General features: G+C 42.2%; 1 protein-coding gene across 1 annotated transcript; it reads right to left on the minus strand.

Annotated features, from left to right (window-relative positions):
• Positions 1-10,495: 10,495 nt before the first annotated feature.
• On the minus strand, positions 10,496-11,560 carry MRGPRX2 (MAS related GPR family member X2). Its single transcript, XM_066253862.1, is given in 1 exon segment — positions 10,496-11,560. A coding segment is annotated over 1 exon segment (1,065 nt).
• Positions 11,561-14,875: the final 3,315 nt, after the last annotated feature.

Below are 14,875 nucleotides of genomic sequence, written 5' to 3' on the forward strand. Positions count from 1 at the left end.
CTGATTTACTTATTTCACTTTGTTTAATGTTATCAAGATCCCACCATTTTGCTGTAAATGATCCGATGTCATCATTCCTTATGGCTGAGTAGTATTCCATAGTGTAAATGTGCCACATCTTCTTTATCCAGTCATCTATTGATGGGCTTTTTGGTTGTTTCCATGTCCTGGCCACTGTGAACAATGCTGTAATAAACATGGGGCTGCATGTGTCTTTACGTATCAATGTTTCTGAGTTTTGGGAGTATCTGCCCAGTAGAGGGATTGCTGGGTCATAAGGTAAAGAACAAGTAAATTTAAATGAACAAACTGACCAGTATTTCAATGGGAACTATGCTCCTCTCACTGACCACCAGTGAAAGAGGTGCCCCTTCCGGAAGTGCGGCAGGGGCCGGATAAATGGCCTCAGGGGGCCGCATGTGGCCCGTGGGCCATAGTTTGGGGACCCCTGGTTTAGAGCTTATCAGTCAATAGAAGAGCAAAAAGAAAGAATATTTGACAGGATAAAGTCTACTTTATTTTTATTTAGGAAGTAATTTTTTTTAGGATAAAATCCACTTTAAATTTACCCAACAAGTAAGAAGCACAGCCCGTTTGGAAATAGAGCACATCTGCCACGGTGCTACATTAGTTTCTCACTTCCTATACAGTTTAGGAGTGCTGTATTGAAGGAATGGGGAGCAGGTCATGTGACACAGAGCATCACTGGGGAGTGTGAGAAAGTGAGAGCAACATATGCTGGGGTTGGGGTGGGGACAGAAACGTCACTGGGTTACAGGATGCTTTCTCTAGAACCACCTCTTTTACAATCTCTTGTTTCTTCTTAGGCTGGAAGACTATGGCTGCGTGATCAGAATGAGAGTTGACTTCGGGTGGCCCAGCCATGGGAGCCAGAGCAAATGGTTCAAGGTTAGCCTGACATGGCTGGATGGAGGGCAAGACAGTCACAAGGCTTCAGGAAGGGAAAGAGGAGTCAGACTGGGCGAGCTGAGGAGGCAGGAGGTAGGAACTGCCCCATGAGAACACTGTGCCCCTTCTCACTGAGTATGCTTGTGTGCCGTCCTTGCACAAGAAATCACATGGCTTCCTAGACTCCTGATGACAGAAGATAAGGCAGCAACTTCTACAGGGCTTACCCTGCCAGAGGCCCGGAAGTTCATGTCAGAGTCAGGAGCTCCAGGAAGACCACCTGCTCCAAGGCAGCTGTGAGCAGACTTTCCATTGGAGTAGAGGAGAAGGAAGGTAAAGGCTGATTGAATTTCTTTCTTTCTTTCTTTCCTTTGGTTTTTAGGTCAAAGTTCTGTTGTTTAGAGAAAAGCCATGTTACTCAGAAAGTCAGGGGATCATGGAGACAGGAGCTCTTGGACTTCTAGCAGCTGTGTGGTGAGGGAAGCCTGTAGCCATGTTCCTCTGACAGGGAGGAAACAGGTCCTGTCTCCACCTGGTCCTTCCTCTGGATTTGTTCTTTCATTCTGTGTCCTCCCATCTATCATTTACTTTGATCTGCTGTCAGGAACATGAGGTGTGAGTCTGGGGAGACTAGAAATGAAAAAGCTGGAAAAACAAATACTTGTTTTTCTGGTTAGAATATCTTTTTCCTCCAGGTACCACATAAGTTGATTCAATATCTTATTATTGAATGTCTGTCTTGTGCTAGGCACTGTTATAGGTTCTAGAGCAGGCATGGCCAACATGTGACCTGCGGGCCAGATCCGGCCTGTGTAATGAGTTTATGCGGCCTGCGATTACATTTTTAATATCCTCCACATGATTCACTGTGGAAATGAAATAAGTGGTACTTTTAAATCATTATACATAAACTACGATATCTAACAATGAAAGTTAAAATCTCAGCTACTCAGAAGCAGAAGCGTCTTTGGTTATTGGAAATCGAGATATTTAAGAAGATAGTGATATGTGGAATAGAGTTCCGCGTGTGACTAATCTAGGGTTAACTTCCAATAATTGGTTGAATGGATTTGTGATACTTCTTTATTTAAAAAAAAATTCCATTATAAAGATTTCTTTTTGTTAATTTGTTGTACTAAATTACTTATTTATTCATAAACAAATTACATAATAAAATTTTGTTTACTTAAACAAATCGTTTTTTTATTTAACATTTTTTCATTTTAATATTTCGTCTGAAAAAAGTTTTCTTTCTAATCTGGCCTGGGGGCAAAAACTGTTGGCCATGCCTGTTCTAGGGAATCAGGATTGAACACCAGAAACAAAAATCTGAGTTCCTGTTAAAATTGCCTTCTGGAAATACATGTATGCACAGCTAATAAGCTTGGTTGGATTGAGTGAAAGTCTGCTTGATATGCCTTATTATGATTGTATTCAATTATTAACAAACTGCCATGAGTGGCATGTGTCTACTGTCCCTTGGTGTTCTGTCCTTTCCAGCATTGTGCTGACCCATACTGGTTTCTTTCACTTTGTCAGCATCTCTTCAAAGTTCATAGATATCCAGATTTCCTAGGAGGGGGGACCTTAGTCACCACATTACATAAAATCTGAGAGTCAGCGAGAGCATGTGCACTGTCAAGGTCATATACCCGACAGACACCAAGCAGGGAGCAGAACATTAGACTTCCAACCTATTGTGTGCCTTTGTCTCACGAAATTCCTTCCTTCAACTCCTTCTCCTTTAGGTGATTTTGTTGGGATGGGAACTGCACTGATACTATTCTCACCTTTTTCAAAAAAAAGAATGTATTTTCCAGGGGATGCTGGGGTACTGTCTGAGGCTGACCAGTGGAGACACTGCGACCAGCCCCCAGGTTGGTCATTTGTGATAGACAGTAGTATCCAAACTGCTGCTTTGACAGACCCTCTAGGACACATGACCAAGAAGAATCTTCTGTCCCTGGCAAGGTGCTGGCTCCCTGCCCACACCGTTCTGCACCAGATAGGGCTCTCTCTGTGCCTCTGTCTGCCCGTTTCTCTGTCTCCCTATCGCTGACTCTGTTTTTTGCTGTCTTTATCTCCTCCCTGTTTATGTCTGCATGCCTCTACTGCTTTTCCTCTTTGCATCCTGGGTTTTATCTGTCACTCCTCTCTCTAGGCCCCCACTCCCCACTCCTAGGCCTTCACAGCACCATTAGCAATTTGAGGGTCATCCAAAAAGGGGCTCATTAGGAAATCAATTCTTTTTTAACAGCTCAATCTGGGGGGTCAGAGGTGTGTGAGGATCATGAGTGAAGCATGAAGGAGAAAGGTCTCTGGAGAGTTTGTGCTGGAGCCAGGGCAGGAGGACAGTGTCAGACACTGTCCTGAAGTTGCTGTCAGCTCCCGGTGGACATTCATGCCAATAACGTTAACAAACCACAGAGCACCCACCTGCCATATGCCAGGCCCCGGTGGGAAACTGAGCATGCAGGAGTGAAGGCAGTGGGCATGTGATGCTTTGCTAGCAGTAATGTGGGGGCAAAGGGGAAAAGGGTTGTGCAGAATAGGTCCCAGTAGCTGCTCACTCTGGAGGATCAAATCATTGGTGCTGGTCAGAGACACTAGTAGGACCAGGGTTTTTTGAGCAAAAGATGTTAGTAAGTCTAATGTTTATACAGTTAATCCTTGAGCAACAAGGGTTTGAACTGCTCGGGTCCTGTTATAGGCAGTTTTTTATAAAATAGAATGAACATATTTTCCCCTTGCTTACAATTCTCTTCATAACATTTTCTTTGCTCTAGTTTACTTTATTATAAGAATACAGTACATAGTATATAATATATAATATATAATAAAGTTAGTTAACTGTTTATGTTATTGCTAAGGCTTCTGGCTAACAGTAGACTCTCAGTAAAGCTTGTGGGGATCAAAAGTTATATGCAGATTTTGAAATTGGAGCCTTTAATTTCTCCTTTGTCAAAAGTCAACTGAAAATACCTTCATATAGTTGTGATGATGGTCACAAGCACATTCTGGTGCATATTTACATGTTTTGTATTCTAAGGGATGTCCAGGGAGAGCGAGGTGGTCCCTGACCATGCACCCAGCCACTCTGGATTCTCTGATCTCTCTGATCCCAAGGAGAATGCCTTCTGATGGCTTTCCAGAGATCTGCAGTCCTGGATTTCGCTGACTCAGCTCATTGCCTTCTGTGTTCAGGGGACAGGGAGTGAGTTTCTCCATCCTCCATCTGCATCCTCCACTGACAGCATCCCCTGTCCCTGTGTGTGTTCTCCATTTAACCCTGAGCTCTTGGGTGGAGTCTGTTCTCATAGTGCCTCATGTTGTCATCCAGGCCACCTTCTTCTCTTGTACTCTTCAATGTGTCAGTTCAGGCCAATATTTCCTTATTGGTTTTCTGTCTGAATAATCTATCTCTTAATGTAAACGAGACATTAATTTCTCCACTATTACTATGTACTGTCAATTTCTCCTTTTGTAGTTGTTAATGCTTTCTTAGTATATTTAGGTGCTCCTATTTTGGTCCATAAATATTTATGAATATTATATTCTGTTGTTGGATTGACCCCTTTATCATTATATAATGTTCTTTGTCTTTTGTTACAGTCTTTGTTTTTCAGTCTATTGGGTCATATATGATGAGTATTGCTATTCCAGCTTTTTTTTTACATTTATATTGCATAAAATATCTTTTCCATCCCTTCACTTTTAATCTGTAGGTGTCTTTCTATATGAAGTAAGTTAATTATTGATAGGTATGTATTTATTGCCATTTTGTGCATTGTTTTCTGGTTGTTTTATAGGTCTTCTCTGTTCCTTTCTTCTTCCCTGGTGTTTGATGGTAACTTTAATGTAATGTTTCTGTTCCTTTCCCTCTATTTTTTTGTGTATCTAGTGCATGCTTTTAGTTTATGGTTATTACCATAAGGTTTGAATATATTCACATAAATTCACAGAAATTATATATAAGGTGGCTAGGCATTTAAGTTCTAACACACATTCTAGACATTTTACCTCTCACCCTCCACCCATGTTTTATGTTTTTAACATCATAATTTAGATATTTTTGTTTTGTGTATCTTCTACTTATTTTAGTTATCATTGCCTTTGTTATTTTTGTTTTGTAACCTTCACACTAGCTCTTTTGGTGCCAATACACTGCATTTACTTTATTTGCCTTTGCCAGTGAGTTTTTTCTTTAATATGTTTTCTTTTTTCTGGTAGGACCTTTGTTTTCCAGTTAGCTGAGACCCTTTAACATGTCTTGCAAGGCCAGTTTAATGGTGATGAACTCCTTTAGTTTTTGCCTGTCTATAATTATTTATTGCTCCCTCAATTCTGAATGATAACCTGCTGGATAGAGTATTCTGGGCAGTAGTCCTTTCCCTTCAGCACATTAAATGTATCCTGCCACCCCCTGCTGCCCTGCAGAGTTTCTGCTGAGGAATCAGCTGATGGCCTTATGAGGTTTCCCTTTTATGTGGCTTGTTTTTCTCTTGCTGCCTTTTAGATCTCTTTTTATCTTTAACTATTGCCATTTTAATTATAAAATAACCTCATGTGAATCTCTTTGGTTCCTCTTTTTTGGGACTTTTGTACCTTCTGTATCTGGATATCTGTTTCCTTCCTGAGTTTAGGGAAGTTTTCAGCCATTACTTCTTCAAATACATTTTCTGTTGCCTTCTCTCTCTTTTTTACTTCTAGGAACACAATATCTGAGAGATAGAATTCTTGATATTTTCCCCAAGGTCCCTGAATCTATCGTCCTTTTTAAATATCCTTTCTGTTGTTCTGATTGGGTGATTTCCAGTATTCTGTCTTCCAGATCACTACTCCTGATACATTTCTTCTGTATTGTATTTTTCAGGTCTGACTGGTTCTTTCTTATATTTCTATTCCTTTGTTCAGGTTCTCATTGTGATTCTTTATTCTTGCTCTGAGTTTGGTGAACATTTTTATGATCATTACTTTGAATTCTTTCTTAGGTGAATTACTTACCTTTATTTCATTAAAATTTGTTTCTGGGGTTTCTGTATAGTTTTTCATTTGAAAGATATTTCTCTGTCCTCTCATTTTGTTTGACTTCCTGTGTTTGTATGAAGCAGCTCCCTGTCTTGGCCTTGAATGTGTGGTTCTGTGTAGGAGCAAGCCCTCAGAGAGTGTGTATGCCTGTGGCTTTTGCAGGCCAGCTGGGGCTGGAGAGGGTGGGGGCTGAGGGGACCTCAGGTGTGTAGCTTTGGGGCCCCCTTGGCAGGTAACTGCTGGGGCAGCTGGTTGGAGCTGGAGTGGATGCTGGACAAAGTGGCTTCAAGTGTGCTCTGGTAGACAGAGTAAAAACTAGAGTTGGTACAGGCTGAGGTGTTCCAGGGTCCATGCCTGTGAAGCTACCCTGGCACCATGGCTGTTGGGAGCTGATGTTGGTCTGGTCTGGGGGTCTGAGGCATGCTCGGGTCACTTTATAGGACGGCTAGAGTGTTTGGACTGAGCTCCCAAACATCCCGTCCAAGTGGAGGAGGAACATAAACAGTGCTGCTCTCTGGCGCCTTAGATCCTGGAACATACCAGCAGTTCTCCCCATTTAGCAAGTACTTCAAGGTTAGTAAATGGATTTCCTTCATGTATAGTTTCAGTGCCTTTCAAACTGCTATTTTCTTCACTGTCTTATAGGATAAGCAAGAATTCACCAGGCCCTTTTGAAAGTCCCCCCTTCTGCAAGTCCAGCGTGGAGTTCCATCCTGACTATGTCTTTCTTCTCTGGTCTTCATGTGGTCACTCTGCCATTTGTTGTGCAGAAGCTGTTCAATCAGCACTTACTTCCTGTTCAAGAAGAATTGCTCTATGTGGAGCTGTATATTTAGTATGTCTGTGGGGAGGTGAGTTCAGGGTGTTCCTATGCTGCTATGTTAGACCCCCTTCATCCTCCATACTTTTTCTGTAGCACAGTAGTAACTCATGAAGGCTTACATTTTGTTTCCAATTTACAAAGAAGTCTATCAAATTAATGGTTAAATTCTTCCTGAGCCTTAATCTCCAGAGGTAACAACTTGTTTCAGTTATTTTCCTGAGTTCTTTTAATAGTTATGATTATGGGCTTAAATAATAAATTAATATTCTATTTTTTAATATTTCAGCATTAGCAACAGAATCAATCAATTCCCCACATAACATGTAAAGTATTCAGCATATGGCTGATAATATGAAATGATCAGACTGATAATTTATATAACTGTGATCAATATGCTAAGGATTCTAATGGGAAACAAGGACAATATGCAAGAGTAGATGAACAATATAAGCTGAAAAATGGGAACTCTAAGAAAGTGTATACACTAGAAATAAACCACTAAAATAGAGGTGAAGAATGCCTTTGATGAGCTCATCAATAGATGAGATGCAGCCTTTGTAGAATCAGTTAAACTCAAGATATGTTCATAGAAACAGTGAAAAGCAAAAATAATCGAATACTGAAAAAACCAGAACAGATTATTCAAGAGCTTTGGATGATTATAAATGATATGACATACATGTAATGGGAATAACATAGGAGGAAGAAAGAGAAACAGGAAGAGAAGAAATACTTGAAGTAATAATGGCTGAGAATTTTCTGAATTATTGACAGGCATCAAACCACAGATCCAGGGAGCTTACACAACACTCCACAGTATAAAAGTAAAAATCAAAATGAAACCAAACAAAGAACAGAACTAAAACAAACTTAAAAAAACAACAAACCATACTAAGGTATTTAATGTATTTTTGAGACATAGAAAATACTGTATATGATACTATAATGGTAGATACATGGTAATCTGCATTTGTCAAATTTATTGAACTATGCAACAGGAAAGGGTAAGTGGTAATGTAAACTATGAACTTCAGTTTACAATAATGTATCCTTGTTTTAATTTTAGTAAATGTGCCACATTAATAGAAGATGTCAGTAATGAGAGAATCTGTGTGGGGAATTAGGGATGGGAGAAGGAGTGTATAGAAACCCTCTGTACTTTCCATGCAGTTTTTCTTTAAATCTAAAAGTTCTCTAAAATATAAAACCCATTAAAATAAATAGGCAAGGCAGAAAAATGGATAAATATTTACAATACACATAACAAACACTCATTTTGTATATATTAAAACTCCTACAAAAATAATGAAAAAGAGCAACACAATAAAAATGGGCAAAACTTAACAGACACTTTAAAAAAATAAAATAGCCAATAAGCTCTTTAAAAAATACTCAAGTTTATCAGTTATTTGTGAAATGCAAATTAAAATGCAAGGAGATACCACTTAACACTTACGAGAATGGGTAAGATCCATAGACTGGCAGTACCATGTGTTGGGCAGCACATGGGGCAGCTGGAACATGCATAGGTTGCTTGAGGGAAGGTGAGATGGTACAACCACTCTAGAAAAGAGTTTGCCAACTTCTCACAGAGTTTATGATCCATCTTTGTATGATCCAACAACTTCTCTTCCGGTTATTTATCCAAGGGAAATGAATTTATACATCCAAAAAAACACCTGAATATGAATGTTCACACCAGCTTTATTCACAATAGCCCCAAACGAACTGCTACTTATATATCTATCAATATGAAAATAAACAGTGGCATATACATACAATGAAATAGTACTCAGCTTTAAAAATAATTTTTAGTTGACTTTAGAAAGACAGACTAAATAAAGGGGTGGAGGCTGGGCAATGGAGGTACCGAGATAGAGGGGGAAAAAGGACAAAAAGACAAAAACCCCCACTTATGGTCAGGGACAACAGTGTGGTGACTGCCGGGAGTGGGGGAGGTGGAGGTGAACATGGGGGTAAATAGTGATGGACGGAGACTTGACTTGGGGTCTGCACATAGTACAGTGTATAAAGATGTGTTGTGCAATTAGGAACATGAAACCTGTATCATTATCCTAACTAGTATCACCCTAATAAATTCAATAAAAAAATTGATTTTAGAGAGAAAGTGAGGAAGGGAGAGACAGAAACATCAATTTGTTGTTCCATTTGCTCATGAATTGATTGATTGATCCCCTGACTGGGGATTGAACCTGCGACCTTGGTGTACTGGGATGATGCTTCAACCAGTTGAGCTACTGGGCCAGGGCCGAAGTGCTTTGCTTTATAAAAGGGATAAACTCCAGATATACACAATTCAACGACATGGCTAAATCCCAAAAATATTATGCTGCATGAAAAAAGTAGGAACAAAAAAGTACATTTTATCATCCTAAGAATATGAAATCAAAGGTCAGGCAAATTTACCTTTGGTGACAGATGTAGGAACGAATGCAGCCTCTGAAGCAGGAGGAATAACTGGGAGAAATATTAGGGAACTTTCAGAGGTGATGAAAATATATCTTGATTGGGTTTTGAGTGTCATTGCCTAAACTCATTGAACTGTACACTTACGATTTGTACAATAACTCTGTTAATTATACCTCTATTAACAATAAAAATATTAAGAGTGAAACAGTTTATATATTTGTTTATATTATGTAATTTAAAATATGTAACTAAAAATTATTTTTATATAATGAGATTAATAAATATTGAGGGCTTTTGGGAGAAAAAAAGGCAAATATGACTTAGCTCCAGTCTTCAGAGAACATAGAGTTTACTAAGACCCATAGGGACAAAGGTGGCCATGGAGGATTGGAGAGCACCCAGGGGCGGGAGTCAGGGCAACGGCAAGGGGCGGGAAAGAGAGGGAGCGCGTGGGAGTCCAGTAGAGGGCTTGCGACAGGAAACTCAGGAAGACAACCTGCCTCAAACCTTCACTACACTTTGATGTTGATTCCTCTGGTTACAAAAGTTCACTTCATGCTTGAAAAGGTTGAAAATGGTGAAGACAGTGAACTTAAAGATGGTGACTCAAATCTGGCAAATGGAGATTTAGCACAAACTTGCCTAGAAACTCATCATTTGTTCATTCATTAATTCATTATTCAATCACCATATATTATGAGAGGGAGCTAGTCTATGGCTGGCCAAAATCAAGGAAGACTGCTCATTGGGGTTCGATTGAAATTTTTTTGAGTGTGTGAGAGAGAGACAGAGACACAGACAGAGACAGACATATAGGAAGGGAGAGAGATAAGAAGCATCAACTCATAGTTGTGATACTTTTAGTTGTTCATTGATTGCTTCTCATACATGCCTTGACTTCTTTAACTTATAGGGACAGATTGTGGGAGTGACCATAGAAACTTGTCAAAATGTAAGGTTCACATAGTTTCTCTCAAGGGCAGTGATGAAAGAAATTTAGACTTCTCTTGAACGGCTTTCATCTTTTGCTGAGATGGGATCTTCAAAAGTGGGGGCAGTCCTGGACCCCAGAGTGGGCAGAGTGCCCATGGGGATTGGGAGAGACCCCTGGGCGAGCAGTCCTTCAGACACTGCACTCAGTGTTGGTCTCATGGGCACCATCTCACTTACAGCTAGGAGCAGGATTATTACATTAACTGTTTTAATTCCAGGGTACAGAGGACAGACACATTAAGGAAACCTCAAAAACTGATAGGGATAAGGCTGGCTGTCAAATCACATCTGTCTGAACAAAGCAAGACTGAATCATGACACCAGACTGCTTCCCGACATCTCCAGGGTCTCCTGAGGAAGGCTTTCCCCATGTTCATCCCCCTTGGGGGTGTCCTGCAGAGCCCTCTGCAGAGCCCTCTGCAGAACGAGCCTCAGGCTCTGTCGCCGCTTCCACCATCGCTGCCTAAAGGAGCCAACGAAGAAGTAAATGATGGGGTTTGCGCAGCTGTTGACACAGGACAGGAGACCTGTAACCAGGTAACTATGAACATAGGCAGCGAAATCTTCTTGAAACCAGATAACGAGGAACCAGTGGATACCGAAGGGCAGGCCGCAGAGGAGGAAGGCCAACACCGTGAGCATGACAGTCACATAGAGCTGGGTCAGCTGCACCCGCTGGGAGCCACACAGCAGTCTGGTCAGCAGGGCCAGGCTGGTCCCACAGAGAAGCACAAATAACAGAATCAGCCATGTGAAGGTGATATAATCAATCACTTGACACAAATCATCATGGTAATTCCTAATCAGGAAGCCACAATAGTTCCCTTCCAAGCAGCTCAGGATCAGGGACAGGGCCCAGAGTAGGGAACACATAACCCCTGACATGTGTCTGGGGCGGCGGCAGCGGTACCAGATGGGCCACAGGACCGACAGGCAGCGCTCTGTGCTAATGGCGCCGAGAATGCTCAGGCCTGTGACGTAGGCAAAGACCAACATAATGATGAAAAATTGCGGGATGTGTATGGAGAAGGAAAAGAAGGACTTGATGAGCATCTTCACGGCATGTATAATATAGCAGCAGAGCAAGAGGAAGTCGGCTGCTGCCAGGTTGAGGACATAGACGGAGAAGGCGTTCCTCTGTATGCAGAAGCCCAGGAGCCAGAGCACAACCATGTTTCCTGGCAGCCCAACCAGGGCAACAATGACTGACAGTAATTTTAAGATTCTGATCTCCATTTCGAAAGCTTCTTGAAGGGTCTGTTCACTTCCATTTATTGATGTGCGTTCGGTCTGCACAACAGTGACAGATGGAGTCACACTTGGAAACCCTTTACTGGTGCTGCTGGAACAGAAACAAGAGTTGAGCCCCTAGTGCATGATTATTGGGTCTCATGGCCACCTGGCTACGTGGGAATTACTGCCTGTGTTACAGGGAAATGGAGGCTCACAGAGATGCAGACACAGAAGGCTTCTCAGCCTTATTGTTCTGGAACCTGTATTCAAACCCAGTTCTCTCTGATTCTAGAATTGGGGGTTTCTCACTGCAACACAGACCCTGCACTCTCTATCGAAATATCCTATGGTCTAAATGCCTCTATTCAAGTGTAAGTTATGTCATGTTGGCAAAAATCAGGAGGAGAAGAGTCTGGACAGGTAATGTGGAATGACAATAGGACTCTGAGCTCAGCATTACGTCTGCCCTGAAACTAAGATTTTCTTTAAAGGGCTGGAAGTTGGAAGCCCCAGACATGACCTCTGGACTGTCTCAGTGACTGAGAATGTCCATCCCCCAGAAAGGAGATCATGATGTAGGATTATGAATGGAACAGATCTCTTGCTATTAGGAGTGTGAGTATGGCGAGTCTGTTTTTACTGTAAATGCCCAGATTTTCTTCTTTATAAAGACAAGAGGTACTTCTCTCTGGTAGAGTGGTGTGTCTAACCATGTTGGGGGAGACAATTTAATTCACTCTTATAATGGATTTTTTCCTAGAGCAGCCAAGATCATAAACATAAAATACATCTCAATATCATTGTACTCAAACATTTTTTAAGCTACATTTTTACTCTCAAGGCATTGATGATGATAGTGAAGATTATTCCAAAGAAGTGACACCCAGTAGAGAAGTGCAGAGTCAAACTAAGGAACCGGGGAGATACCGTGAGAGACTGACATGATCCCATGGAAAGAGAGAGTCCAAGGAAAACAAACTGTTAGGAGGTGGTAAGAAGAGATGAATTTTCTTCATTTGCAGTCACATCTCATTTCAACTTTCTCTAGTCTCCGCTGAGTCCTGGGAAGTCACCTCGCAGCCTCGCCATTGGGCTCCCTTCCCCTCTGGGTCCTGGTTGCTCAGGGAAGGGGACACTGACGGGTGATTGGCGGGCAGGAGGAGGGTGATGAGGGTTGTTACTCCTCGGCTCTCTCCCGCCAGGCTGTGAATTGGCAGTGGTGGTGTTTCTCTACATAAGGACACAGCCCCTCTTTGGTGGCCTTTCTTACAGTCACAGTGACAACCACACCACAGCCACAGCCCTCCCAGGTTCTCATAACTTATCTTTCCCTTCACCCTTCAGGATGCCCGTGCCAGTATCTCCCTACAAGGACATGTTTGGGGGCCTCTGCATACTTTGTCGATTTCTCTGAGCCCTACTCTCCCCTTTATTCACAGTCCCTTCATTAAGCTCTTCTTCATTATCTCATTAGATCATGCCCTGTGTTTTTTGCTGGGACAAACCAGTTATGAGGTGACAAAAAACAATTGAAAAATCCCAAATCTTTGAACAGTAAGGTAATTGGTGAAACCTGAGATTATTAGCAACAATGAGGTTTGACAGCCAAGTCTGTGAAGCAGAGAGGACCTGGCTGGCTCTCGGTCTAAGCTACCAGCATCCAAAGCTTCCCTGGGGAGCCTCATGTCTCTGGACTCTCGCTGATGGGTGCCCACGGCTTCCTGTGTGCTCCACCCCAAGGCGTGACTGTGAGCATGTGGACTAAGAGAGAGAAAACAAAATTGCATTTGAGAGAAGACAGCTCTGAGCTGATCTTACCTTAGCATCATCTTCAGGTTGCAGGTGGTGAGTAGAAAAGGAAGAGCTTCTCAGGGAGCAGAATACCAGAGGAGGCTTTCCTATCCCCTGGGTAGGAGGTTCTGCAGGAACAGGAGTGAAACCTGATGACCCAGAGTGGCTTATCAAGATGCTGGACAGCCCTGTGACTTCCTGCACGAGGGGCTCTGGCACATGAGACTGGGGATGTGAGACAGGGACTTCATGAGATGCTTCTCATTTGCCCAGATCCAGTGGCTTATCTCTTTTAGTCTCCATCTTACCCCATCCGGTCCCCCACCCTACGAAGAAGGGCTGCCCTGGAGCCTGTAGTTGACCCATGTGAGCCTGTGCCGGAAACCTCCCCACCAGGCGATGTGAGCTTCCATAGATAAAGAGGAGTTTGCTTGGCATTCAGGACCCTGATGGCATAGCTTATCTGATCTTTTTCCCTTTGCTCAGAAGTAATGAATGCAGAGTACCTTATTTCACGGGACACCCGAGTATATGAAATGAAATGTAAAGTCTCTCCTAACCTCATTCTCCAATAGCAACTGGTGTTTACAGTTCCCATTTTTAACTCTTTTGCAAGTTATATTGTAGCTTTGCATAATAAAACAATATTCCTAGTTTTTATTTATGAATATCCACAACTGTGCATGTTGAGTTCCTTTAGAAAGATGAAGAATTTAACATACCACGTGCACTACCTGTCACCTTTCTCTCCCTTCCTATGATATTTGTTAGCTAGATTATTTTTAGATGATCTACTACAGTCAACTAGTATTTTAAGCTTATCTTCTATGGCTTCCTTTCATGTACCCATACCACAGCCAAATTCGGTTATGTGGCATTTCCTTTAAGAACTTAACTATGAAACTTGTAAAACAATCAGAAAAATGTATTCACCCATTTCTGCATGTACTAACTCTACTGTGTGGCTATGCCATGCCAGGCTCCGTTCCAGGCAGGGAAGATGCAGTGATGAAAAACACACAGGACTATGCCTGTGCACCCCTGACAGGCTGGATGAGCTCACCCTGTGGTGAACATTGATGGTGGAGAGTTTTGAGACTCAGCAATAGGGCCTCCACCCTGCAGACCCCAGGAAGAAGAGGAAGACCCAGCCATGGCAGGAGTAAGAAGCACCTACAGAAGGAGGGGGCAAAGAAGGAGAGCACAATGTCCTGAAGATGAACTGGGAAACTGATCTGAGAAGATGGGAGTGAGCAACGGCTTCAATCCTGCTGGAGAAACTAAGATGAAGACCAAGAATCACATTTTGGATATGCAAAATAGAGTCATTGCTGATCACGACAAGCATGGTCCCAGTGGATGGCGAGGCTGGAAAATTGAGGGTGGATTGAGGAGGACCAAGAATCACACTTGGGATATGCAATATAGAGTCATTGCTAATCACAACAAGCATGGTCCCAGTGGATGGCGAGGCTGGAAGGTTGAGGGTGGGTTGAGGAGAGAATGGCAGGTGGTGTGAGCGTCCACCTGGAAAACTCCAGTCAGCTGAGAATCACCACAGTGAACGACAGCTCAGAAAGGTGCCTCGGAACAAAATTCCTCTGCAGAAAACAATAGCTGCTTTCCCACATTTAAAGAAGAAAATGACAAAAGTCACGCAGTTAAAGC

This window comes from Saccopteryx bilineata, chromosome 1 (assembly GCF_036850765.1).
Source record: "Saccopteryx bilineata isolate mSacBil1 chromosome 1, mSacBil1_pri_phased_curated, whole genome shotgun sequence".
Taxonomy (NCBI): Eukaryota; Metazoa; Chordata; class Mammalia; order Chiroptera; family Emballonuridae; genus Saccopteryx; species Saccopteryx bilineata.